Here is a 25636-nt window from a genome sequence, read left to right on the forward strand (position 1 = left end):
GGTAGCATTCAATTTATGCACTATCTAACTATCGTAGCATTTCGCGGTTAAATTCTTGTTAATTTCCGTTTAATTTATCATTTTGTAAGATTTTTCCACATGTTAAATTCACCATTTTAATGTTTAATACACCAATTAATTTATCAACGCCCTTAAATGTTGTAACAATTTTATTTTCGTTCAAATTATTGGCATTATAAAGTTCAAAAGGTGCATTACAAACACTAATAAATTATTCAAAAGGCGCATTTTACAAGCTCAAAAGGTGCATTTCATAAGTTCAAAAGGTGCATTCCAAGCACTAATACCTATGTACTTAATTGTTACAACATTTAAGGGCGTTGATAAATTAATTGGTGAATTAAACATTAAAATGGTGAATTAAACATTTGAGAGCAAAAACCGGATGCTATCATGTGGAAAAATCTTACAAAATGATGTATTAAACGGTAATTAACAAGAATTTAACGGAAAAAACTATGGCAGTTAGATAGTGCATAAACTGGATGCTACCATGTGGAAAAATTTTACAAAAATACTACCATCGGCATTTCATAAAAATTAAATACTACCATGTGGTATTTCCCTTTTATGGAATAGAGTAGTAGGTGAATTCAGTGGGATTATGCTATTATATTTTTAGTTTATTGTAGTTATTTCCTAATGCTATTAATTAGATTGTAATCATGAAGTAATTGAATATAACAAAATTAGTTTATTGTAAGCCCAAGCTAATTTAAAAAAAGTTTCCTATACAAGTGGGGATTTACTTTTGATTGTTTTTAAATGTTTTTTTCTAATGGGTATGGACCTGTCTGATGATGAGATGGTCTCGTAAAAGATGGGTTGAAGAGAAAATGAGTTATTTTAAAGAAAAAGGTAGATATTTAGTAATAAGAAAGATTAAATTGTGTTGATGAAATTAAAAGAGTTTTAAGAGCTTAGCTACATCTACCCTACCCACCAGGTAGTTTATCCGTGTACAATTGATAATTAGTTGATAAATAATTAAGTACGCTTTTAATAAGTAGTTGATTAATAATTAATATATATGATTTTTGTATCCTCAATAATAATAATTATAGCAAAGGAAATACACGAATTTTTTTTTAGTTAACTTTGCTTTCTTAGTAAATAATACACATTACGTTTACAATTAGCGTCAATTGACAAAGAAGATCGAAAACAACTTTTTTGTCAATTTTATCATTAACAATAGTAAGGTTGTGTATATCCGACCCTTCTAAATTCCACCCTACATGGAAACCATTTAATTACGTTGAGATAATAAAATATTATTTTTATATCATTTCATGATTGACCTCTCTAGTTTTTGTATGGTTTACTATATTGTTTCCCAGAAATTTTAAATTATTTATTGAGGGGATGGGATTAATAATTTCAAATTTTAAAATTAGCCAAACTTTATCTTGACTCCAAACAGTCATTATAAATAGCTTGTGTTAGTACTTAGTGAAATACTAAGCAGTTCTACTCACAACATCTAGCCTTACTAGTTACTACCAAAAATAGTCTACTGCCTCCAACAGCTACAATGACAAAACTCCTTTTGCTCTTTAATTTTTTATTTTCAGTAAGTCCACTTTATTTTTTTTTATTGTTATAAAGCTACTTTTATAAAAAATCATTTTTTTATGAGACGATCTCAAAATAAAAGATTATATGGTAATAATTTGTATTAGTGGGCTATTTAACCATGTATGATACGCGTCTCACGTCTTATACAAGAATTTTTATTATTATAAGGTAGGCCGAGGAAAGAGAAAGGTTATATGAGAATCAAACTTTAAACCTTTCTTAAAAAGTGGTTCTTACTCTCCAATTAAGATAAAACTCAATTCTCTTTGTAAAATGTATCATGTTAAAAATATTTTCATATATATTTTGAAATAAATCTTTTAAAAAGACTAGTGGTCGCTAGAGAATCGTGAGCTAGCCAAGTAGTTAATTAAAAAACTTTCCTTTATTTTTGTGATAGAAGTTTAATACTCACTACCTTCAGCTAGTATAAAATCCGTGTAATGCACAGATCTTTTAGTATATATATATATATATATATATATATATATATATATATATATATATATATATATATATATGTAATTTTTATGATTTTAATTGATTGTTTTCAAAAATTACTAATAACCATATAAGCAGATTCAAAAGACAATGTTACTCCTTTTATAATGATTTAATAAACAACATTCTTGGCTTTATTCAAGAAATGTTTTTTTTTGGCATATATTACTCTTTATTATCTCTAATTAAATAATTGAATATTTTTTTTTTCAGCTTGGATTGATGAGAATGGGAAGTGGTGCTCCTGCATCAATTTCTCCAGAAGCTTACTGGAAACTTAAGTTGCCAAACACTCTCATGCCACAAATTATCAAACAGACTTTGGCTTCAGCTGGTACATCCCTATTTTTAATCCTCTATATTTGGAAAATTATTTTTGATTATTAAATTTTTACTTCCTCCATTTATTAAATAAGTTTTCATTTGGCATTTCAGAGTATTTCAATTATTGTTCCGATAAAGAATTTTTCTATTTATATTAAAAATTTAGACAAAAATAACATTGTTAATCCTCATTTTAATATTAGCATAATGCTTATGGTTCTCATGTATCTTCCATTAATTTTATTTTAACATTTTTTATTCTTTATAGTCTCCAAATATTTTCCACTAATTTATTAAAAAAAATTATTTATTAGTTTTGGTCTTATATTTTTTCCACTAATTTTTTTTGATATTTTTTAATTGTTATGGTCCCTAATTTTCATCCATAAAATTTACTATTTAATAAAATAATTTATTTATCATATAAAATATTCTATTTTTCTTAAATCTCGTAAATATTTTTTGTTCACTATGAAATGAAGGGAGTTTTACTTTAAATCTTATAATGATCTATAGTTCAAATTTATTATTAATAATAAATAAATTTTTCAATGTAAAACTTAAACAAAATACTCCCTCAATTCAACTTTATTAACATTTTTAAAAGTGAATGTTCTTTCTTATGTATATATGTGGATCCTGTAATCAAAATTCCCTTCCCTAATCGTTTGGTTAGGATTTGATTTTTTTGATTGATCAAAGAGTCAAAAAAATGTTAACAAAATAAATTTTAAATTAAAATCAGAAATTTAAAATCAGAAAGCTACCCATAGTAGCTTATTACATTTACATTTGATTTCTAACATACTTTTCTATAATAAATAGTTAACTCAAACAACTTTTTGTTACTTAGTTGGCTTATCAGGCAATATTTTCAAATAATCAAATTAACTAATAGTTTCACCTATCAGCTATGTGTCAAACAAAGTGTTAATTTGATTAAATTTATCATATTATTCACTTATTCTCTTGGTCCACCCAAAAGAAAAATTTGAAATGATTTAGGCAAATTATCAACAAAAAGAACCAAATAAGATAAGTTTCAACTTATTTCCAAAGTAAGTGTGAAATTCCCAAACCTGTGGTTTAGGACTATTCGCAGTTAGTGACTGTGAATAGATCAAAAAAACACAATAGTTGTTCGCAGTTACTAACTACGAACAGCTTTGACTTTTTTTGACCAGTTTGCAGTTAGTAACTGCGAACAGCTAGCTCCACAAATACGCACATCAGCTTTCACCATGAACAGGTCAAACTGTGAACAAGTCAAAAAAAAATCAAAATTGTTCCCAGTTACTAATTGTGAATAACTATTGTGTTTTTTTTTTTGGATCAGTTCGCAGTTACTAATTGTGAACAGCCCCAAATCACAGATTTGGAAACTTCACGCTTACTTTTGGAAATAAGTTGAAACTTATATTATTTGGTTCATTTTGTTGATAATTTGTCTTAATCATTTCAAATTTTCACCAAAAAGTACATGTTTTTCCACAAATTTACAATACAACTTAATATCACATTTCCAGTTGATTATGAATGTAAATGAATTTTGTAACGAAAAAAATTAGTTTAGGAATAAGATAAATATGATCATAAACTTCGTCAAATAATTTTCCAGCTAAATCATATTAAATTTTTATTACCATTTTTAGCATTTCCGTAAGAGTTTCCAACAATGTAAAAAACAAAAACTAATTAGCATTTTTACGTAGAGCATGATTTTTAAAAATTGAATATCTATTCCTTTTGGGAAATATTGCGAGGTATTGGGGTAATAATGATGAAAGATCTTTCTTCTTTTTTTTTTTTCATTGTTGTAATAATGATGCAGGACTACCCATAAGTGTCCCTCGTAAAGCACTTCAACCAAATACGAAAGACTCATTATCAACTGTTAAAGGGTACGATGGCCTTTTGTCTTACAAAAATAACAAGGGATTGCAATCTATTAACAGTTATGGTGGCTTGCTAGCTTACAGTAAAAAGGGCTTACAATCTAGTTATGGCGGCTTGTTAGCTTACAGTAAAAAGGGCTTGCAATCTAGTTATGGCGGCTTGTTAGCTTACAGTAAGAAGGACTTGCAATCTACCAACAGTTATGGTGGCCTGTTAGCTTACAGTAAGAAGGGCTTGCAATCTACCAACAGTTATGGCGGCTTGTTAGCTTACAGTAAGAAGGGCTTGCAATCTACCAACAGTTATGGCGGCTTGTTAGCTTACAGTAAAAAGGACTTGCAATCTACTAATAGTTATGGCGGCTTGTTAGCTTACAGTAAGAAGGGCTTGCAATCTACCACCGGTTATGGCGGCTTGTTAGCTTACAGTAAAAAGGGCTTGCAATCAACTAATAGTTATACGTTTTCTTACAAAGACAAGCATGATGATGTCAAAGAATCCGTCCATGTAGATGAAAGTAGTAGTTTAAAAAAAGATCAGGTTTTCTTTGTTGAAAAAGACCTTCATATAGGTACAACAATGACTTTACACTTTCAAAAGAGTACAAGAAATGGTCTTTTGTTACCTCGTCAAGTGTCCAACCAAATTCCCTTCTCATCAGAAAAATTGCAAGAAACTCTTCAAATTCTTTCCATAGATCCTAAATCAAATGAGGCGAATGTGTTAGCGCATCGAATCGAGCTTTGTGAACTACCAACTATTGAAGGAGTTGAGAAAAAATGTGTGACATCACTCGAGTCCATGATCGACTATGTAGCTTCCATGATTGGTACAAATGTGGAAGCGCTTACAACCGAAGTAATTAAAGAATCAAAGATGGAGTTCACAATCAAAGGGGTAAAAAAGATTGCGAAAAATGATCATGAGATAGTTATTTGCCATAAGATGGGCTATCCCTACGCGGTTTATTTCTGTCACAGGACCAAGACTTTAAGGTCTTATAGGGCAACCTTATTAGGGAAAGACAGTACTCAAATTGAAGCAATTGTTGCATGTCACAAAGAAACAAATGATTTCTTAGATAATTACGCAAAAAATGTTCTTAAAATCATTCCAGGAAGTACCCATATTTGCCATTTCCCTCCAGCTGAGGATACCATTTTCTGGGTTCCCAAGTAAACAAATTAAGTTAAACCTGCTTGTTGTTTAGCATTGTAACTTTCTTTGTAATTTGAAAAATAAGTTGTGATGACCCTTTGTAGTTCCTAATGTACCAACTGGGATTTCTGTAAGCGTCTAGCTCATTGAGTTATGCAGTAACATGTTACTTTGACGTATACCAATCTCTTTTCTCTTTGTAGTGGTCATCCTTTTGAGGGATCATCGGAGTGTACTCAGCCTCTTTGCCCTTTCCTTGGAGGGGGGACGAGGATGGTCTATCCACTACCTTCCTCCTCCAAATCCCGACCTGTGCGGGATACTAGGTTGATGATTATGATGATATGTTCCTCTGATTTCTGAAGATAAAAACACATCAAACAAGCCCATACAAACTAGAGGAAAACAGATCTCCCTGCAAAAACTTGGTCCTTAACTTGTTAGTTGAGGTGTCTGTTGGCAGGGGCTCTCCTCAACAAGTTCAAGATAGCCACCCACTAGATTTTGCTATAGTGGTATTTACAAAAATTGTCTTTCTTTACTCAATGGATCCTGTAGTGCCCATTTATTAAAGAGAAAAGTATACATCATTTTATAAATTTTAATAACATGGGCATCACAGCTGCCAAAAGCCCAAAACTAAGAGAAAAATGCAATATTGATAGCAAAGAAATTAAGTAATCACATGTAAAGACAAATGCATATGGAAAATTAATTTTTATTTCACTTGGAGCAAATATAATCTTTTCTGACAAAAACCTGAGATTGAATCTCATTTAACCCTTCACTTCCCTCATACTACCTCTAACAAAAAAAAAAGACAAATATGTATTGAAGTTTTTTGGCATATTCACAGTAATAGATAGCTTCATTTAAAAAAATACGGTTGCCTACATGCAATACATACCTGAACTGCAAAGCACATCTCACGGGCATAACGAGTATCTCTTGATTTAGTGTTGGCACCGTATACCACGACCTTTCCACATCCCACCACTGAAGATGGCATATAACCGTGATATGCCATTAAAAAGTACATATCACGAGATTCTTTATGGAATCATGGGGAAAATAGAAGAACTATGGCATTATGAGAACATTAAAGGAAAATCAGGATGCTTAGGTTGTTCGGAAAAAAATAGTTTGTGATATGTAAATTTTCCCGTTGCTATTATGTATTTGGAGTTTATTGCAAATTTTAGCATGGAAGTGAAACGCATCTAGCTGTGTTTTCACAGGTTGCTTGTTCACTAAATAACTGATATGTCTGGCTCGCAGCTTTTCAGCATGTTTCTTGTTCACCTGGTGCCATTGCATCAATCGCCTTTGATAGTCCCCCCTCCAGAGAATGTCATCAAGATGGAAAAATTTTGTACGAGAAACTTTATTCTCCAGCATCGTCGACATTGAGGGGCTCCAATGAACCCCATGTCCTTCCAACCTTAACCTTCGCTCGTAAAGGAACTGTAACACATCATACAACATTGGGTGAGTATTTATCCTTGAATAGTACAATATCATACAAACGTTCAGAACAAACCTAGAAGAGAAGCTGCACTCTCCATGCACGTCTTAAGCAATAACCCAGCCTCCTTCAAATATGCAGGTTCAACTTCCAATACTAGCTCATCATGCACCTGGAAAATGAAAGGGATGATTTTCATCAATCCTCGATCAAGTTTCCAGAACATTATAAATTTAGCATAGACCTATTGTCGTATGTTTTGGACATAGTGTTGAAATAAGCATATTTGGCAGCAAGGGTCAAGGGCAATCATCAATTAAAAAAACACCACATTTGTAAGATATGGCGAGATGTTCCTTTTTACAGGAATCATGAGCTACACAATTGTTCATTGAAAAAGAAAATACTCCAAAGAAAAAACCTTTGCTGTTGAGCAGGTTCATGGAGAAAACATATTCTCTATATAGATAAATCAAGCCCATACTCACATGCAAAGAGAATGACAACAGTGCATATAATGGGTAATAACAAGCTATTGGGAGCAGAAGAGGCTGAAAGAGCTAAAATAGGCAAGCAACACCAAGTGAGCGGAGTCGAGGCAAGGTAGGCGACAACCTGTGGCAGGGTCCGTAACAAGCAAAGATTTCGTCATGAACTTCAGTGCACGAGCAGTCGAAGAGGAGACAAAATCCGTTTCAACTCCGAGCTAGTTGGACGACGAATCGTCACGTTTTCAGGGATGCATAGGCTCTAAGGACAAGTCAGTACATGTAGCACAAAACAAAGTCAGAAAAGGCGCCGAATCGATGCCATCGACTCGTCGCATGTTCAGAAAATTGCAAGTAGACTGATTAGAGAACGAATGTTATTATTGTACTTAATCTAGTAGTTGTAGTGTAGCAAGCAAAGCTTTAACTACTGGATTTTACTTTGATCAAGTTATAGCTTCTACAGTTTTGATTGTTTTTCAATTCTAGTTTAGCTAAGAGTTTTAGTTTACCTAGGACTAATGTTTGAGATTGGGGGAATATGCAAGCGTTAAGCAAGCCAGAATGGTTTAAACATAGTGGCTGGAAAGTGTAACTAATGAACTAGGCAAATAATATAAGTAATAAGATGAAAAACTAATGCACTCAACCAAACAATAAAATCAAATATATGAGTTTCACCAACTTGGCTACGTCCTCAATTAAGACTAGAGTTTTGCTTATTTCCACGTAATCTAGTACTAGTCTATTACTAAAAAAAATCAATTCCAATAAGTTTCCTCCTCTATTCATTCTTATCTATTGTCATATGCTCCGGTAAATCTCAATTTTTCATGTCATTCTTCAATCATGCTATCTAGGTCATTTACAGCCTACCTCTTCTAAGCTCCTAACAATTCCAACCTTCCACTTTTCTCTGGTGCATTCAGTCTCTTTTTCTAGCTCTACCTCTACCTGTGAATGCTTCGACACATATTGTCAATCACGAGTCAGGGTGAAGGAAGGGATGCAGTAGGTTAGAAACAAACATTGTAAAATGTTGTCACACCTTATCTCATGAGTCATTCAGAAAGACACGACGTTGAAAAAACAAAAAATAAAAAAAAAACAAAAACGGATAGTCAGTCCCTTACTCTGCTCAAGGACTAGTAGACTACAGAATGGAAACCATGCAACAGCAATTTGTAGGTAAAACAGAAGATGCTTATTCAGTGACTCAGTGTCCAAAGTACTTATGTTACCTCGGATTCTAAAAAATGGTTCAATATTTAATGCAAACCTGCAAAAGAATATGGCAGTGCCCCTTCAGCATAGAAAATTTTGTCGCAAGTGCATCGGTGGAGTTACATGTATTGAACCCAGCAATTACAGAGTACAGGTTAATCATAGCTATCTTGATTATGTCGGCGGCAGAACCCTTTAAGAAGCAAATAAAAGTATAAAGCATTAGATACCCTACCCTTAAGAAAAAAAATAATAATACAACTGTTGGAACTATAAGAAGATGCTACCTGACATATAGAATTCACTGCTTGTCTCTCAGCTTTAGCTTTTTCCTTGCTGTTGCCAACCTTTATTTTTGATAGAAAGCGTTTTCTACCCTTGAGAGTTTGCACATATCTGAACCATAAAAAGAAGAGGTGCCCTGATCAGTATTCGGGAGGTCGGTCAGAATCAAAGGAAAAAAGGCCATAGCAGAAGTGACCAAAATATTTAGTGAATTCAAGGGTTGCTACAGAATCAACAATCAAAATCATCATGTAATTTGCAAAAATTAGAGACACCATTTTCCATGGATAGATCAGAAAAACCTCTTAACTGGATTTTTACGTACGTATATATATATAGAGAGAGAGGGAGGCAGAGAGTCGAGTTAACGTGAGAAATAATCATATACAAGAGCATGAGAACTAAATCTAGCATGTCTTTTACATATTAAAATTATTCTTTTTATTTCATAAGTAAACTTTTGAAACATAATTTCATAAGTAAACCTTCTTTAACATATATAAACCTTTTTTCACATCAGTTCATAAGCTAACCTTTTTAAACATAAGTAAACCTTTTCAATTCATAAGTGAAAATTGTAGTAAGGCACTGAAAAGGAATACTTTTCACTAGAAAAGTCATTAGTTATCACAGGAACCTGACCCTATATGTGTGTGTGTGTGTGCGTAAGAAGGGCGGGGGGTAGGGGGTTCGAGGGGTAGCTTTTCATAAAGGGACTTCAATATGCCAAGGTCTGTGAAGCAAAAGCATGATCAGCACTTCTAAGCCAAAACTTGATATCAAAACAGAGGAAAGTGCCATGCAGGCTAAGCAGTGTTAAACACAATGTGCTACAGCATATTTTTCCTTGAAATCATGCAGAATTAGCTATTGTTCTTATGTGGTGAATTTCATTGCTTTCAGACATTTCAAACATTTGTTGGGTTCTTATTGTTCAATTTATTCTTAGAAGATGGAATTCATTGTTTTCAGAGAGTTTATCTTTTCTATTCATTGTAATATATACTTCACAGTAGTTGGCGATGATGAAACCTTTTTTTACCAAACAGAACTTTATCTCAAAAGCAAGCAAAAAATCAGTGGATGATAAGCACCAAAAAATCCGGCTAGTACCCGTGTTGACGGCAATATGCAACAGCTTCATGAAGCCAAGAAGCAACACCAGGGAACGAATTTTTGAAACTTTGAATTTTCTCTTTAGCTTCATCTGCACTGCAGTTCAACTGCTCAGCAAGACTATTAGCACCCATGCCATAGAGAATTCCATATACTAGCCTCTTGGTTTGTTCTCGCTCTTGAGAACTAACATTGTGTTCTGGCTTGCCCGTCCATCTGGATGCTATCATGGAAAAGGCATCACCATCTGACTTACTGAGTAGTTCAATCAGAAAAAGGTCCCTAGAGAAGTGAGCCATCAAACGTAATTCTATCTGAGAATAATCTGCAGTCAAGAGAAGCCAATTTTCCTGATAGGAGGCGTCAGCAGCTAGGAATGTATGCAGAGCTAGAAAGACAAGAAAGAAAAAGAAAGTAAAGATTAAGGGTAGCCACTCACCTCAGTCGGAATAAAAAAGTCCCGGGCATTTATTTTAAGATTTGTACCATCAGAATCGCCTTGGGGATCACCATTTTGATGCATTCTGAATTCAACCATATGTGCAACACACTGCAAATTTTCCATGCAGCAATAATTAAGTTCAACTTTTGTATGCCAATGATAAGAATATCCAGATAACCCACAAAACATGACACTGCACCTGAAGATTAGGTTCCTCCATCGAAAGTCGGCCTGTTGCTGTTGACGTCTGTAGCCAATGACCATGTAATGTGTACCTCTGTGTCCTCATAGATAACTTCGCTAAAGAACATATTGATCCTAGAGTGCAATTCAGGAGCTTTGCTAATGTCCGGTGTTCTTTAATTACTGGAACAATAGGGTGTTCAAGCCTGCAAAATGAGCAGGTACCAGAGTAAACACTAAACTTTTACAAATTCTTTTGAGCTTCACATCACATACAGATGCATTATGTCATATGATCCACACAATGTATTCTCAAATAACTTCTATTTGGTAGCCAAATCCAGTGCCATGTTTTCCACCTTTATGCCACTAACGTTCTTGTCTGGTACATTTCAATAATATTTGTTCGAAACATTTACAGAACTGTGTTTTCAAGGGTATTTCAAGGATGGGGTATAGTACCAGAATGAGCCGGTTCAAGGACGGCTCAAGACGGGACAGTTCAAGGGAAAGTGAATGCGTCGGTACAGCAATCCAGAGTCATGATCAGTTCAAAGTAAGGCCGTTTCCGGATCAATCAAAGATGGATCATTCAAGGCTACATCCGGTTTTTGAATTTGGAAAACTAGCAAAGCTGGTTCAATCCCGTTTAATACTCCGTTCAGGATTAGGTCCGAGTTGACTCACACAATGGCCATCTCTGCTATCAAGCATGATAATCGTTCGATGTGACAGTAGTTAGAACATACATTCATCAATTTCAACCAACCAACCAGATTATTAGAATTTAGAACGTTATAAGCCAGTCATTAATCCTAATGTTAGGTTGCATATGATATCTTTAACGGTGACAGTCAAACCCAGAAGCATTCATACAGCCTCAATGACATGGAACAATTATAGGTTTATAACAAGTACTCCTGCAACTTAGTTTGGTCAGTAACAGTTGAGAACAATTTTAGCATCAGTTAGGCGATGCTTTTTTCTGGGTGCTAAAGTAAAGTGAAGAATTGTAAAGCTCAATACACTAGGTATGCTGAACATTTATGAGAAGCAGAATTCAGCAAACCAAGACACAGGAAAATCACATTTTAACTATTAGTGGAGCAGCAATTTTACTAGGAACTTGGTAGAAAAGCTAGCCAACGCCACAAAATTAGGTCAAAGTATGTACCTTAATAAGTTCAAACATTGTTTGTCCGTACTCACATGTTGTTTTCCTTTCTTGCGTCCTTCAGGTATTGGGAGCTTCAAGTGATCATAAAGTACATTTGCAATATCAGCGGGCATATATAGTGAAAAAGTCACGCCAGCGAGTTTGTAAGCTTCGTTCTCAAGAATCTTAAGCTTTTTGCTCAACAATTTCCGTGCCTTTAAGCAACCTTCCATGTCTACGCCTATTCCCTTATCTTCCATATCAGCAAGGACATGAACCTGGAGACGAGTATAAATTTGAAAAATTCCAAATTTGGATATCATAAAGATCAGAGCTTTCCATAATGATGATAAGGTGAAAATATTAAATCAGCATCTTTATTATCCAAATTCCAAATGAAAAAACAGGCTAAATGTCAAAACTCAAAAGTTCAAATTTATAAGGACTATGAATCTAAACAAGACAAGAAAAGAGCTAGCCTACATGTATAAAATGACCCAAAAAAATACTACGAATTGTGCCATCCTATCTTAACGTTTTCATGCCCTAAATGGTAAATAGGTTAAAGATGAAATTCTACAATTCAATTTGACTTCTGAGCCTGAACACAAACAAAAAAGAACTGGATTTTTAAAAAAAGTAAATTAAAACAAGGTCAAAAAACAGTACTAGAAATTATGAAATTTTGACCTTGCAATTCTCACTTAGACAGCCTTGGCCTCTATTTGCTTACCAAAGATTTTAAAACAATAAAAAAATGGCTTTAGAAAAAGCTAGCTATAGGCAAAAGCATAGAAGCAATTGCGTTCTTTAAAAAGACGAAACAGACAAAGAAAGCATTCCACCAAAGGACAGAAAAACAAAGACAAGTGTTGATATAGGCAACAACTAGTCGCCTACCTTACTTTGAAATCAAAATTGCACAACAAGGTCTATATCCAATATAGTAGTTAACTTGCAAATCAAACCGTACCAAGGGAAGTTCAATACTCATCAGCGCGTCAACCAGTCCTTCAGAAACAAGCAATTTCCAAAGAACACAATGTAAGGCCCGTACTTGAGCAACACGGCGACAGCAACCATTATGAGCCGCTCTTCGCATCTGATTTTTCCACCTTCCACTCTGATTGGCTGCTGCTGCTGCCTCACTGGACACACGCTTCTTAACTTCCTATATTAAAGAGAAAAGAACAATAAGCATAGTTTTCCAAATAAAAAAAAATAAAAACAAAAAAACTGTAATGAGGCCTGGCTGGGATGCACTATCTCAGGGTAACCAACTCAATCCAGCAATAGCCCCCAATGGCTCTACCCCCCTCCCCTCTCCAAAGAAAATGCTCTAGGTGAAATTCATATCTCCATTGCACACAAGTGCACAACCACACAAGAAGTGACATTACATTGCTTACTGTTAAGCCACTATCTCACTCTCAATAAGCATTAGACGATGGAATAACCCAAGCATCAAAAAATGCTTAAAAAGTGGAGCTTCCAATTTTTAAAAAGCACGCAATTGACTTAACAAGCCAAAAGCAAATAAAACATGTCACCAGTTAAAAAAGATACAGAGAAAGAGACAATGAGCCATTGATTTTCTGTTTGGAAAAAAAAAACTAAAATTGAGATTATTTTCATTAACTTTTCATGAGTTTAATCTCAAGAGAGGTGAGCTAATAGTGTAGCATACGATTACAAGGAGAATTTATTGCACTAAGCCAGAAGAAATAATTATCAGAAGTATTGATCACTGGGATGGAATCTAACAAACACAATTTGGGGACATGTAACAAAGAAGTACCTTCTCAAGACTTGGATTGGAGCTTTTCTCCTCCTCGGGCCAAAGGATCCAGGCTACAACACACAAGTCAATTCCATCATGCAGAATAACCTGAGGCAGCCTACAGAATGAGCCGTCTACGAGTTCGATGGCGGCACTATTAATTGACCGACTCAAACTGTTTTTATTGAGTGAAAGACCAGCATTTTTTAGCACCTGGACCTGAATTTTTAAGTTCCATGTAAATTTCCGTACACCAGTTCTCTCTAGTATCCGAACAATTCTATGCCACCGGAGAATTTTCATGACTAACAAGATGTTGGCATCAATCGAGTTCACTTGCCCAGAACACTCATTGTTGCAGGAGTCAAAATCACTATTCCGTAAAATCTTTGCAAGATTGACATAATACACGAGTGAATTTTCCCAGCAAATGGCTAACCCATGTACTTCATATGCAAGCAAAGAATTTGCTTCGGACTTTTTGCTGAAGTGGACATCAAAATGAAAATCTCCAACAGATTCCCACAGATCCAAGAGTGTGTCCAGACTGCTCGCACTAGCTACATTAATAGGACCTTTGTCATTAGAACGCAGCTTATTTCTGCCACTGGTAGATTTTTCTACACCCAATCTCTGACCCTCCTTATCTACAGCCTCAATACAAGACATAGTTTCATTCAGATCTGAACAAGAACTTGGAACTAAATCTTTAGTCGGTGTGGAAGAAACTTGAATTCCACCAATAGGCAAGGCATTGACTTTGTTTGAAATATCCAGGCTAGTATCCAAACATTTTGCTGACCTTCCAGCATTAGTATCTGGACCAGCTTCACTTTCCTGTCTCCCAATTGAAATATCCTTTCCTCGTCTTTTATAATGAGCAAAGCTACTGGTACTATTTTCTCCAGTATTCGATGATCCATTGCTATTAGATCCATCGTTGGTAGGTAACAAGACTGGACAAGAGAGCTGAGGAACAGTCAGTCCAAGCGATTGGAATGCCGAGAATGCAGTAACTCTCGCCTCCTCAGCTCTATCAAGCACAATTTTCCTTGCACCATTTTTAATCTTCTTTGCTATTCCCAACTGAATGCGCCTCTGTGCTTGATCTGCTGAAATGAAGTCAAAGTCTAAAATCATAAGACGATTCCACTACGTTTAGGTAAAGAGAGGGATATAAACAAGGGTCATGCTTAATCATAGGAAAGAAATTCCTAACTTCCATAAATTGTTTCCATTAAAATGAACATTTAGAATCCATTCATTTACTCTCAGTTGAAAATTATGCCCATCTTAGTCTTTAAATTATTAAAGAGGAAAACTTGTTGCACACTTTTCACATATTCTCAATTTTATTGGGGAATGAGGGCAAATGAGACGAGATCCTCCCTTCGAAATTTAATTAGCTGTAGAAATTAATACAAATGGGGATCCTGATTTAAAGTACAACATGCACACAAAAGAGTGATTATGCACTGTGTGGATCATATTAGATTTGTTATGACATACCAAACTTTAATTTCAAGAATTTCAGTTTAGCACCACAGAAAAAATCGATCTTGAGCAATTTTTTCATTAAAAAAAGATTAAAAAGTCTCAAAATCCTGCATCAGAACGAAAATTATGTTGCTTAAATTAAAACATGTTAAATGTTTTGAGATAATAAGCAATAGTTAAACATTCATTCTTGATGGAGCCAATTTAAAGTCCTTTGATTTCGGACTATAACGGACTGTACTATAAAGGCTCATTATATCATGGAAACTTCTTGTTTTGACATTTGCTACCTAGGGTCAATCAAAAACAACCTCGCTGTGATTATAAGGTTGTAAATCCAACCTCCCTGATGGCTTAACTCCAACAAGTGGGGGCCACTTAGTAGAGAGTTATTAGATTAGGTTTTGGCATATAAAGTATTAAATGCAAAGCTAGGAAGAAAAATACTTGATTAAAAATTTCTACTACCCTTATGAATAAGACAAAGATGTCAATATATATATATATATATATATATATATATATAAGAATCCCTCAGATTTTTTTCTTGCAAAATTTTGACCAATAAAAGATCTCACGTATTTTGGTCAAGTGTAGCAAGTAAAAAAGAATCAAAGAATGTAAATCATTTAGAGAGGTATGGCAAATGCCAGAAGCACTAACAGTCTCACCTTGGGCAGTCCAAGATACTGATTCAAAGAGAGCTTTTTCTATTTCAGTAATAGATGCTTCAGCAATTGCTAAAGGAGTACGCAGGCCACCTTTGTATAATGCTCTAGCCCTAGAGCCCTGAAAATAAATAATTAGCATAGATAAATATAAGTAACTACAAATGCAATAACTTGTCAACACTCCACATAGAAAAAATAACTTCAAAGTTAATTGCAAATAGTACAAGAATTAGAACCACATCAAGATAAGATAAGATACTCACCTTTACACATGGGATAGTAGTAAGCTCTACAATCTCTGCTCTCACTCCAAAAGAAAAACGATTTTGAAATTTAGCAAACAAGCCTTCCAGATCTTGCCAACCAAGTCGCTCACAAAATAAAGAAACCATGGACGCAAATCTTCCAGCATTTTCTTGTAATGCTTGAACCATTCCTCGTGCTACTTTGAAGGCTGCACAAACCTCGCCAACTGGTAGTTCCTTGACAATATATTGAAAAAAAAAATCCAGATAATTTAGTACATACGAAGCCAGCTAGACAAAAACAAAAGTGAAAAACAATTATTTAGTGATAAGCTACAATTACAAGAGATGAAATGTCTGTTTTAATTGTGAGTTTATGACAACAGGCAAGAGCTAATCAAAGCCCATTTTGCTCCTGTAACTAAAATAACGTATAAAACAAGAAATGTAGATATGAATCTCAGTATCTCTAAACAAAGAACATTGACTCAACACATGACATATCGTCAAGCAAACACAAAACCCGGGGGCTGCAGAAACAATGAAGGTCGTAAAACAAACGGAAGATCTTAAAAAAAAAATCAGTGTGACAAAGACAGCACAATGACACACTAACATCCTAAGACCAGGGAAATTACCTGCACTAATCGTGACAAAATAAGAGCAACATAGAATCGCCGGCACACACGAAGAGACTGTTCATCTGAGAGGGCATTGGATTTTGATACTCCCAGCTGAGAATCTATTCGGCTATGCAAGCCTTTTATAGCATTCCTCGAATGACTTCCAGTACGTACAGGAGCACCATGTGCCATTCGCATCAAAAATGGTTCTACAATTCCAACGCGGTTTCCAACTGACTATAAACCAAAAGTTTTAACAGAACATGTAACTGATCTTAAGTATAAGGAATCATAAAAGTTCAGGGGTAACTTAAAACACTCCACGAAAAACCTTCAGTACCTGCTCTATGGAAGACAGCTGCATAAATCTTTCGTAAAACAATTCCCAATCAGGCTCAACATCAACATTGGTGGGTGTTGCCAAGTAAACCAAATGCAGATCAGATGCTAGCACAAATCCTTCTCTTGCTCGAGAAAGATCATCCAAAACAATCTGCAGCAGAAAGGAGAAACATTTACCATTAGAGAGAAAGGAAAATGACGTAGCAATATAAATTAGCCTCGATATTCTACAGATAATGACAAGAAACAAAGCATCTAAAGAATATAAATAAATAAATAAATAAAACTACTTTAACTATGGCACTGAAAAATGTAGGCTCAGTTCGATGTTCACATTGTGATCTGTCAGGAAAATATAAACTCAGAAAATGTAGGCTCCAGTTAATTTTTTCCATACTTTGTTAGTTCAAGACCAGATTATGGTGTTCAGCCAGGTAAAAACAAATACAGTTTAACATATTATTGCATCAGATCATCTGCTCCTGATATATCCCCATGCATAACAGGCAAAGGATGTAAGTTAAAGTTCAGGCAAATAACAGTACTTACCAGTGATTCTTCTGGAGAAAGAGAACTTCCGAAAGAAGCACGTCCCAAAGGAGTGGCGCTGTACAATTTTGTATGTTCATTCCATTCAAGAAACTTTTTATGACATAACCACCTAAGAGAATCTTGCGCAGATTTAACAACATCTTCAAATGGTTTTGTAGAATTTAAGAGCGTACACCTCACATATCGATGAATATCATTTGCTGTTTGAACAATTCCACTAGCCACAACTTCAAGAATAGCATGAGTCATTCCATTTTTATCTTCAGAAAGACAAGATTGCAATGGCGGGCAACTATCATTCAGAAGGGCCTTTATTCTCTTGATTTCTTCAGGCCTACAGATAAGCACCTGCCAAAGCAAACAATTACTTCACATACAACAATCTAACTGGCACATTCCGTATATAAGTATGTAGTAAAGAAAAATAACGTAGATATTGAGAACTCCAATTGGAGCAGAATTTCAAGTCGCCAACAAGAAAAATAAAGCGCATAAGGAAATCACTGAAGAACAAGGCAATAATTGAGAATTTCAAGCTAGCCCTACCATATCAAACATATTGGAATCCTGAGCAAGAACAAGATGTGAGAACATACACTTTCTCCTTTTGCATCTATACCAGTTCGACCAGCTCTGCCAGCCATTTGTTTATACCTCGTCCCATCAATAAAATCACAACCAATCTTGGGTTGTCGAAATATGACTCGCCTTGCAGGCAAATTAACACCAGCCGCAAGAGTGGATGTCGCAGTAAGGACACGTACCAAACCTTTACGGTAACAAGTTTCCACAATTTCTCTTTCCTCAACCTGCACACAGCAATAAATGTAACTCCCCAGAAAACAACAGCAAACACTGATCAATATTTAAACGAATTTCAAGAAAGAAGCTCAAAACAAACAAACAAATAAGTCAGCAATTAGTTATAACCATAAATACACCTTAGACAGCTTTTATATCACAACAAGATTGTATAGTACGGAAGTGCATACAGTGAGGCCAGCATGATGATAAGCGACACCAGAGGGGAGAGTTTCCTCTAACACAGGATCTAAACCCACAGGACACCTTCTCAAGGCATCGATGGCTGAGAAAACATCAGTGAATTCACTAGACTCGTCTTGAATTTTCACCGAGAACTTCTTAAGATACATTGAAATATGCTTAGCAGTAGATTCACATCCTTTCCGACTAGAACAGAATATAAGTACAGAATGACCATCTTGAACAACCTACAAAATTATCCATCCAACATGAAAAACGTTGAAGACACAATACATTGAAGCGAAATAGGTATAGAATTAGATACCTCATTGCATAATTCAACAACATGGTCTGGATCTTTGCCTCCAAGATTTGCCGACTTAGGAAATGTCCTAACTATTTCCATACTTTTGTCAAAGATATTGTTACCCACTTTTATATACTCTTCCAAGGGGACTGGACGAAATTCAGTCTGGTATAAAGCTGCCTAAAAAAATTAATTAAAAGAAGACAATGATTAGGGGAAAGCATTAGTGAGGCCTAGTCACTAAAATAAGACAATGTCAAACAGAGTGGAGAATGGAGAGTGTTGACAGTGAAGCACGACAAAACTTTCACTATGAAGAAGCCAAAACAGCCCTCTTTTCCCAGGTCAAATAGGGGGACTACACTTCAATACCTTCACCATGTTAAATAATCATTATATCACCATGGAGGGCTGGTGTCCTCTATCAAAGTAACAAGGTATGTGATAATTTTCACCCCACCTGCAGAGCTTCATCGTTTACTTACTTTACTACATGCTTGGATTTCAATGCAGGTGCAACTAACAATGTACTCACAATATTCAGTGTCTCTTTTTTTCTCTACTTCCCAGAAATAAGACCATCAAGGCAACGCCAAGGAATGTGACTATGTGAGCATTAGTTACCAAGAAAATTAGAGAAGAGACGAGCACACTCAAAAACCAACAACCAATATCAATTAACTGTACTTCATCCGCTGAATATGCAACAGACACTCACAAGCCTCAGCAAAGAATTTGAATCAGCAAGGAAATCAAAATCTTAATGTTTAATAAACATGTACACCAGACTTCCAATAACCTTCTTCCTCATTTAAGGCAACCCATCCTTTCATCTCCTTTCAAACAAAATAACATGTCATTAACAGACTTGATAAGGGCAGAAAAATGTTAAACCAGGACAAAACTCAGAGGCCTAGAGCAACCAAAATGTAACAAAGGTCAAAAGTAAACACCTTTAAGAAAAACATCAAATAACTAATCATGTTGACAATGGCACTAGAATAAATGTCATGACTCATAATCCAACAAAAAAAGTATCAAGAAAAATACTTGAGAAGGCAAAACACAAACATACAAAATAAGATAAGCAACTGGTTAGTTTTCCACCAAAAAAAAAGCCAGATCAGCTTGTCATACCAATACATGCTAGGCGTTATCATTACTGCATATGTCCACTGTCCACTCTTTATAATTACAGTATATGAAGTTATGATGAAAGTTAAAGCCAAATTAACCACATGATAATGTGTGATACTCACATGAAGCCAATCTGCAACTGCTGCCACATTTGGCATTGTAGCACTCATTCCAACAATTTGCAGACCAGTCGCTATGTCACCCTTACCACTACTTGTGGCTGAACTTCCACCACTACATGCCTCACCATTACCTTCACCAGCTGCATAGCGAAGCTTTGTTAATAGAAGCTCCAACAAATAACCCCTGCTGGGATCAGCAACCTGGCAATAAAAAAACAAATACAAAAAATACAAACTCATAACCAGGTTTACACATTCAAAAGAAAACAAGCTAACAGAAAGAGCACATATCTACCATGTGTAGTTCATCAATAACAATAATGCCGACTTCTGATAATCTATCTTCTTCCAGCAATCTGTTAACTAATGAATTGGCCTTCTCAATAGTACAGACAGCTACTGATGTATCTTTAGGAAGTGTTCCTCCGCCTTGGCTCCCATAATAAGTACGTACATGCTTGCCAATGGGTTCCAACAAGACCTCGAGATGTTCTGCCTGCAAAGGTATCCTTATTCATACATCAAAACGGGCAAGAGCAACACATACGATGATGTCAATGTATAAGATGCTCAAGGTGCACTAAGGATATTGGGGTCTAAGAGGCAGAAGCCACACCATAAGTGTGAAACGCACGCATCATTGAAGAGACATTCAATTTTAGTAAGTGTTTTAAAAGAAAAAATGGATGTGTATACGAAGGGGGAAAAAGCACCAGATGCGTCATAGCTGCGCCTCACACAAATTGTTCTCACCCAGGTATAAAACCTTGTAAAGGGAGATGGAGCTGTTGAGCCTCGAGCCTCAACACTTTTTTCAAACAATGGGTTCCGTATGATGATCTAAGCAAAAAACCAGGAGAAAGGTATCAGAATAACCTTTTCAACACAGATTGAAACATAAGGCAGCACTAGCAGGGCAATTTTCCCAGAGTCTATGACACGTCTCAACATCAAGATCTCAGCAACAAAACTCTTCCCAGCACTGTTGAACGAACAGAAAGACAAATATAAAAATAGATGTCCAAGACTCAAACATGATAAATAAATATGACTAAAATGAACTAAAAAATCATCTCCTACTAAGTTTAATGAAGTAAATATTGTTCTCACAGGTGCTAATATGCTAGCAATAGTACAAATGAGTAGAAAAATAGTACACTAAAATAAGTGCATTCCTTTTGCTTTATAAGTTTTCCCATAGATTTTAACTGAAAAAGAAGAAAATAGGAAACATTTCATGTATAGGCAGTAAAGTTGATTGAGAAAAAAAAATGATATAAGAGCATTTGCATTAAGACAATGAACCGTAAGATAAAAATTTATTAACATCAACAAACGAATTACTTACAGAAAATTTACAATATTTGATTATGAATCAAGTAGTAAGGAGGGCACATATACTAGACCTAGAAAGAACATTCAACTAAGAACAAGACAGCATTTATTTTGGACATGTAAGGTAAATTACCTAGCGAAAACTGACCCCATAATCAACCTCCAGTCTGGCCTTAGCAGCCCTAAACCCGGGATGTGGAAGGGAGAAAGAATAAGGGAACTCCCACCCTCAAAGTCTCTTGGATAAGCTTGATACCATGGGAAATGACCTCAAGGTCATGTGAGACAAACCTTACAGCAAGACCAAGCTTTGCTCGATAGAAACAATACATATATTATTGTACTTCGTTATGGATACTAGGAACCTATAAGCAAAGTTAACATAGAAAACGCGAGAAACAGGTGTGAACAAAAGAAAAACCAAGCCTCAAGTAGTATGTTTCCAAACTAAGTCGTAGCTCATTGGCATATAGAGCCAACATGAGGTGGTTAACTAGCACAAAATGAACGAAAGAAGAAAATCCAGTCATATAAGATTATTTAATATGCATAAAGCATACAACCGAAAGACCTCAACTCACAAAAAATCCAGACTACAAATATATGATATAGTGTGTTAAGATGGGATGAACTCCATGGAAGACTACAACTTGCATGACATCAAATGATGTTCCATCACATTATTGCTCAGTTTGTAGAGATTGTTTCCCATGAGTGCAAATGCAACAAAAATACTAGCAGCCCGTTTGGTTATTTTGGTACTAAATGGTGATAATGGGAATGATTTGTAGTGTAAATTTCTGTGACATGTACCACGTCATTACCATGTTAATGAAAAGTTGATCATAAAAAAAACTTATTCCCAATTCTTCATTACCACCTAATACCGTCCCTCCAAAAGGTAATGCGATGAAATAAATTTTGTGAAGAAAACAAGATGATTAAAGTAGAACAACCATGAACATTAAACTTGTCAAGAGATTTTTCCTCTAAAATTATACTAATTTCCAATACCATTCGCACATCGCACCATTTAAGACCGACTACCAAACAGGCCGTAAGACCTTTTTTTCATTTGTTGTGTTTTATAGAGACCGATTTTTCAAAGAAGCCAAATTATGCAAGCTAAATGCATTGACTTTGGGAGGGATAAGCCTGCATATATATCAATGAATGATATACCAGTAATTCCCAGGTCTCCAAAAGATTTTCTATGCGTAGCCACTGATAAAAATTGATCAAAGAATATTTGACTTTTTCTTTTAAATAAAACAGTAGGCTCGCTAAACATAATTAACAGTATACAAGCATGCACCAAGTATCAATAGTTTCCTTCAAGAAATAATGGTCCTATCTGATAAAGATATATAATTAATATAGTACAATTTTTCTTAGTGACTTGCCTTGTAGATGCACAATAAACGAGATTTCTCTTCTCCAAAACGCCATCTATTTGAAGACAATCAACCTAAAAAGTGAAGCCCAATTTAGACTTAATGGCAGTGAGCATATAAAAGGATAAACTACCATAGATACAAAAACACACTAATAAAAGAGCACAATGTGAAGAGCTTTACCTGCCAAGGATAGAGTTTTGCTATTCCTTTTCTTTTATAAATGTTGCATATTGCAGAGGGGAGCCAATTGCTTATGTCCAACCCATCTTTCAACGGCATGTAACTTGAAGGAGTAGTAGCTCCATTGGTGATAACAGGAACCACAAAGTCTGCAATATCCCTATTTGGTGAATCTTTACTGATGTTGCCACCAATAGGACCTAACAAGTCATGCCTCCTCTTCTGAGTTTCAAAAACAGGTGGTGTTGCATTCTTATCTTCTGGTCTCTTTTGATCTACAGAACTCCATGTTGTGCTATCATTAGCAACTCTATCTCTGTTTTCTAAACAAAGATGACTTGGCTGACCTACAACCAAATTTTTGCCATCGCATGAAAAGTCAAAATGCTTTACTGGCAATGGGGATGCGTCTAGTTCCCCAGTTTCCTCAAACTTCCCCAGCAATGTAGTATTAAGTTCAGTTTGCTTAGAACAACTAGCATCAATATCGGCTGGCACATTGACTTTATTATTTGAACTTTCAACAGCACAATCACGAGAGAACTCTACATCTTGAGTCTTCTTCATACAAGTATCGTTTCCCACTTGGTGTAAGTCATTACCAGTTTGAGCACATAAACCATCGATAACTTGAATTGCCTCATTCCAAAATGCTTCTCCCAGTGAGAATACAGAGCTCCCATGAAGTGATACTGGAGTTTCACGGGCACTCAATTTCGTACAACGTGCAGCAGGCGTGGTGCAGTCATTCACCATTGAAGCCGACTCGGTAATTTTATTGCATTTTCTTAAGCTGACTTGAGACTTGCAAAAATCTTTATTAAAGTCTACCTATCACCAAAATAGTAGTGGAAAGTTTTTCATAATACATACAAACAGATCAAAACAAGAGTTAACAATAACACATATCCAGCAGATACTTACTCGTGCGGTGGAGTTGATAGCTTCAGTAGAAAAACTGCTGCACGACTCAGCATCAGGAGCCCTTTTATCACAAGGTGGCGTCTGCTCATCTGGCAGTGAGTTTTCTTTATCAACAACATAATGTCTTCTCTTAGATGTTGTACCTTCTACAACAAGCTCCGATGGACTTCCAAATCTTTTACGCCCATTCACTTTTTGCTCATGAAGTGAGCTTTGCTGGACTTGACTATATATGATACAGTGCCAAAAAAATTCAATCACCAAGCATATTCTAAGTTATATATAAGCACTCTGCCCTCCATCCCAAAAAATGGACGAATCTCAACTCAAAGGATGCACATCTTATAGAGAAAGACCTAAAACAACCAAAACTCCCGTAAACCAAGTAACCTAGCTTTCTAAGATAGACAAGTTATAGAAGCTTGGACAATAAATTAGAGACGAAAATCAGGATAATAACATATATTGACTTGAAAATTGCTAACATGACACATACTGACATGAATATTGAAAACCTTAAAACTAGTACTAGTTTGCAATTCAAGTGTCTAGTGTCATCCTTTAGCAAAATAATTTTTTCTTTTAGCCAGACTTAGTCTGAAAATGCACCAAAAACTATATAAGTCAGTGTAGCAACAATTAATGCCATTAACCCAGACTTGCTCTGAAAACCACCAGAAACTTTACAACTCGATGAACCCATATTCAATTCAGAAAATAAAAATTCATCATAAATACAATGGATATTACCTGCAATACTGTATTAGATTTTCCTCGTCCTCAAAATCTTGAATTTGGTCCGAAGTATCCAGGCTACCTGATCCACTACCAGCATCTCCAGCACCAAAATCTTCTCTTGGAACCGGTCTGGACGGAACTAAACCCCCGAAGCCATCATCACTAAGCAAAAGGGTTTCTCCATTTACATTTTTGGTAGACAAATCAATCTCCAGTGCCAAATTTCTTTTCACAGATTCATTCTGTGAGGCCACCAAGTAACTTTCCAAAGTTCCTTTTGCACTAGGAGATGAATCTTTAACAATCTTTGGTGAAAGGGTTCTCTTTTTCTTTGACGAGAAAAACTGCAAAATTCAAAAATTTAATAAAATAGGAATTCATTTCATAAAGGTTTCCAACTTTTGTCAGTTTCCGAACCAATTCAAAAGATTTCAATCAGTGTATAGGTTAAGAACACAAAAATACACGTCCATTGTAATTTCTAATCCTCAAAACATCAATTTATTGATTGATGATACAAAATTACGAAGAAAAGCATAGAATTTGAATTGAAGAAGCAAAATAAGTCAAAGATTGTAGAAGAGGCGAAAAACCTGATCAATACGCGAGCGATTATCGTTGAGATCCATTATAAAAGAATCGGGAGTTCGCCGGAACCCTAAATCGGGGACAATGATCGATTAGAGACAAACAAGGTGAAACCCAGTGAAATGGATACTGGGTAACGAGTATGGAAGATTTGTGTTCAAACTTCAAATGTTCCGAAGACCGCCATATTTATTACTCTTTTGTAGTGTTTCAATTTCAACCCTCAAAAGTCAAAACATTCGACCGAGTAATATCACCAATTATAACCTTTAAATAATTATTTATTATAATCTTAAATTAATTATTTACAATTTTATTAAAGCTATCAATTAATAAATAGGTTAATTAGATAAATTTGTTTCATGATGAGATGGTCT

General features: G+C 35.2%; 2 protein-coding genes across 8 annotated transcripts; one reads left to right on the top strand and one right to left on the bottom strand.

Annotated features, from left to right (window-relative positions):
* The first annotated feature begins 1489 nt into the window (after positions 1-1489).
* On the top strand, positions 1490-5655 carry LOC130804619 (BURP domain-containing protein 3-like). The gene is made up of 3 exons (XM_057669126.1): positions 1490-1594; positions 2314-2434; positions 4256-5655. Exons 1-3 carry the CDS (start codon positions 1556-1558, stop codon positions 5497-5499), a joined length of 1404 nt encoding a protein of 467 aa, XP_057525109.1. The 5' UTR covers positions 1490-1555; the 3' UTR covers positions 5500-5655.
* On the bottom strand, positions 5558-25467 carry LOC130804617 (helicase and polymerase-containing protein TEBICHI). Of its 7 annotated transcripts, none has more exons than XR_009040043.1 (26): positions 25265-25467; positions 24684-25015; positions 23934-24159; positions 23010-23840; positions 22836-22900; positions 20974-21079; positions 20393-20593; positions 20098-20298; positions 18857-19018; positions 18540-18779; positions 18144-18356; positions 17545-17895; positions 16994-17146; positions 16669-16890; positions 16049-16267; positions 15786-15903; positions 13636-14729; positions 12811-13008; positions 11856-12115; positions 10698-10887; positions 10496-10606; positions 10054-10406; positions 8943-9051; positions 8711-8848; positions 6386-6942; positions 5558-5837 (listed from the first exon to the last, which is right to left on the bottom strand). XR_009040043.1 is itself a non-coding variant. In XM_057669122.1 (26 exons), exons 1-26 carry the CDS (start codon positions 25298-25300, stop codon positions 6863-6865), a joined length of 6306 nt encoding a protein of 2101 aa, XP_057525105.1. In that variant the 5' UTR covers positions 25301-25467; the 3' UTR covers positions 5918-6862. The 7 variants fall into 7 exon arrangements, 5 of the variants coding, with proteins under 5 accessions (XP_057525105.1, XP_057525102.1, XP_057525104.1 ...); XR_009040044.1 differs by having other exon boundaries at positions 5558-5893; XM_057669122.1 differs by lacking the exon at positions 5558-5837 and adding an exon at positions 7019-7115 and having other exon boundaries at positions 5918-6942.
* Positions 25468-25636: the final 169 nt, after the last annotated feature.

This window comes from Amaranthus tricolor, chromosome 17 (assembly GCF_026212465.1).
Source record: "Amaranthus tricolor cultivar Red isolate AtriRed21 chromosome 17, ASM2621246v1, whole genome shotgun sequence".
Lineage (NCBI taxonomy): Eukaryota > Viridiplantae > Streptophyta > Magnoliopsida > Caryophyllales > Amaranthaceae > Amaranthus > Amaranthus tricolor.

Excerpts from the sequence above, each read along its gene's own strand:
- LOC130804619 (XM_057669126.1), top strand. The coding sequence starts at position 1,556 with ATGACAAAACTCCTTTTGCTCTTTAATTTTTTATTTTCA. Across the intron at positions 1,595-2,313 it reads TCTTTAATTTTTTATTTTCA|CTTGGATTGATGAGAATGGG; the intron begins GTAAGTCCACTT and ends TTTTTTTTTCAG. Across the intron at positions 2,435-4,255 it reads ACAGACTTTGGCTTCAGCTG|GACTACCCATAAGTGTCCCT; the intron begins GTACATCCCTAT and ends ATAATGATGCAG.
- LOC130804617 (XM_057669119.1), bottom strand. The coding sequence starts at position 25,300 with ATGGATCTCAACGATAATCGCTCGCGTATTGATCAG. Across the intron at positions 18,357-18,539 it reads ATCATCATGCTGGCCTCACT|GTTGAGGAAAGAGAAATTGT; the intron begins GTATGCACTTCC and ends TGCTGTGTGCAG. Across the intron at positions 17,896-18,143 it reads TAGATGCAAAAGGAGAAAGT|GTGCTTATCTGTAGGCCTGA; the intron begins GTATGTTCTCAC and ends TTGCTTTGGCAG.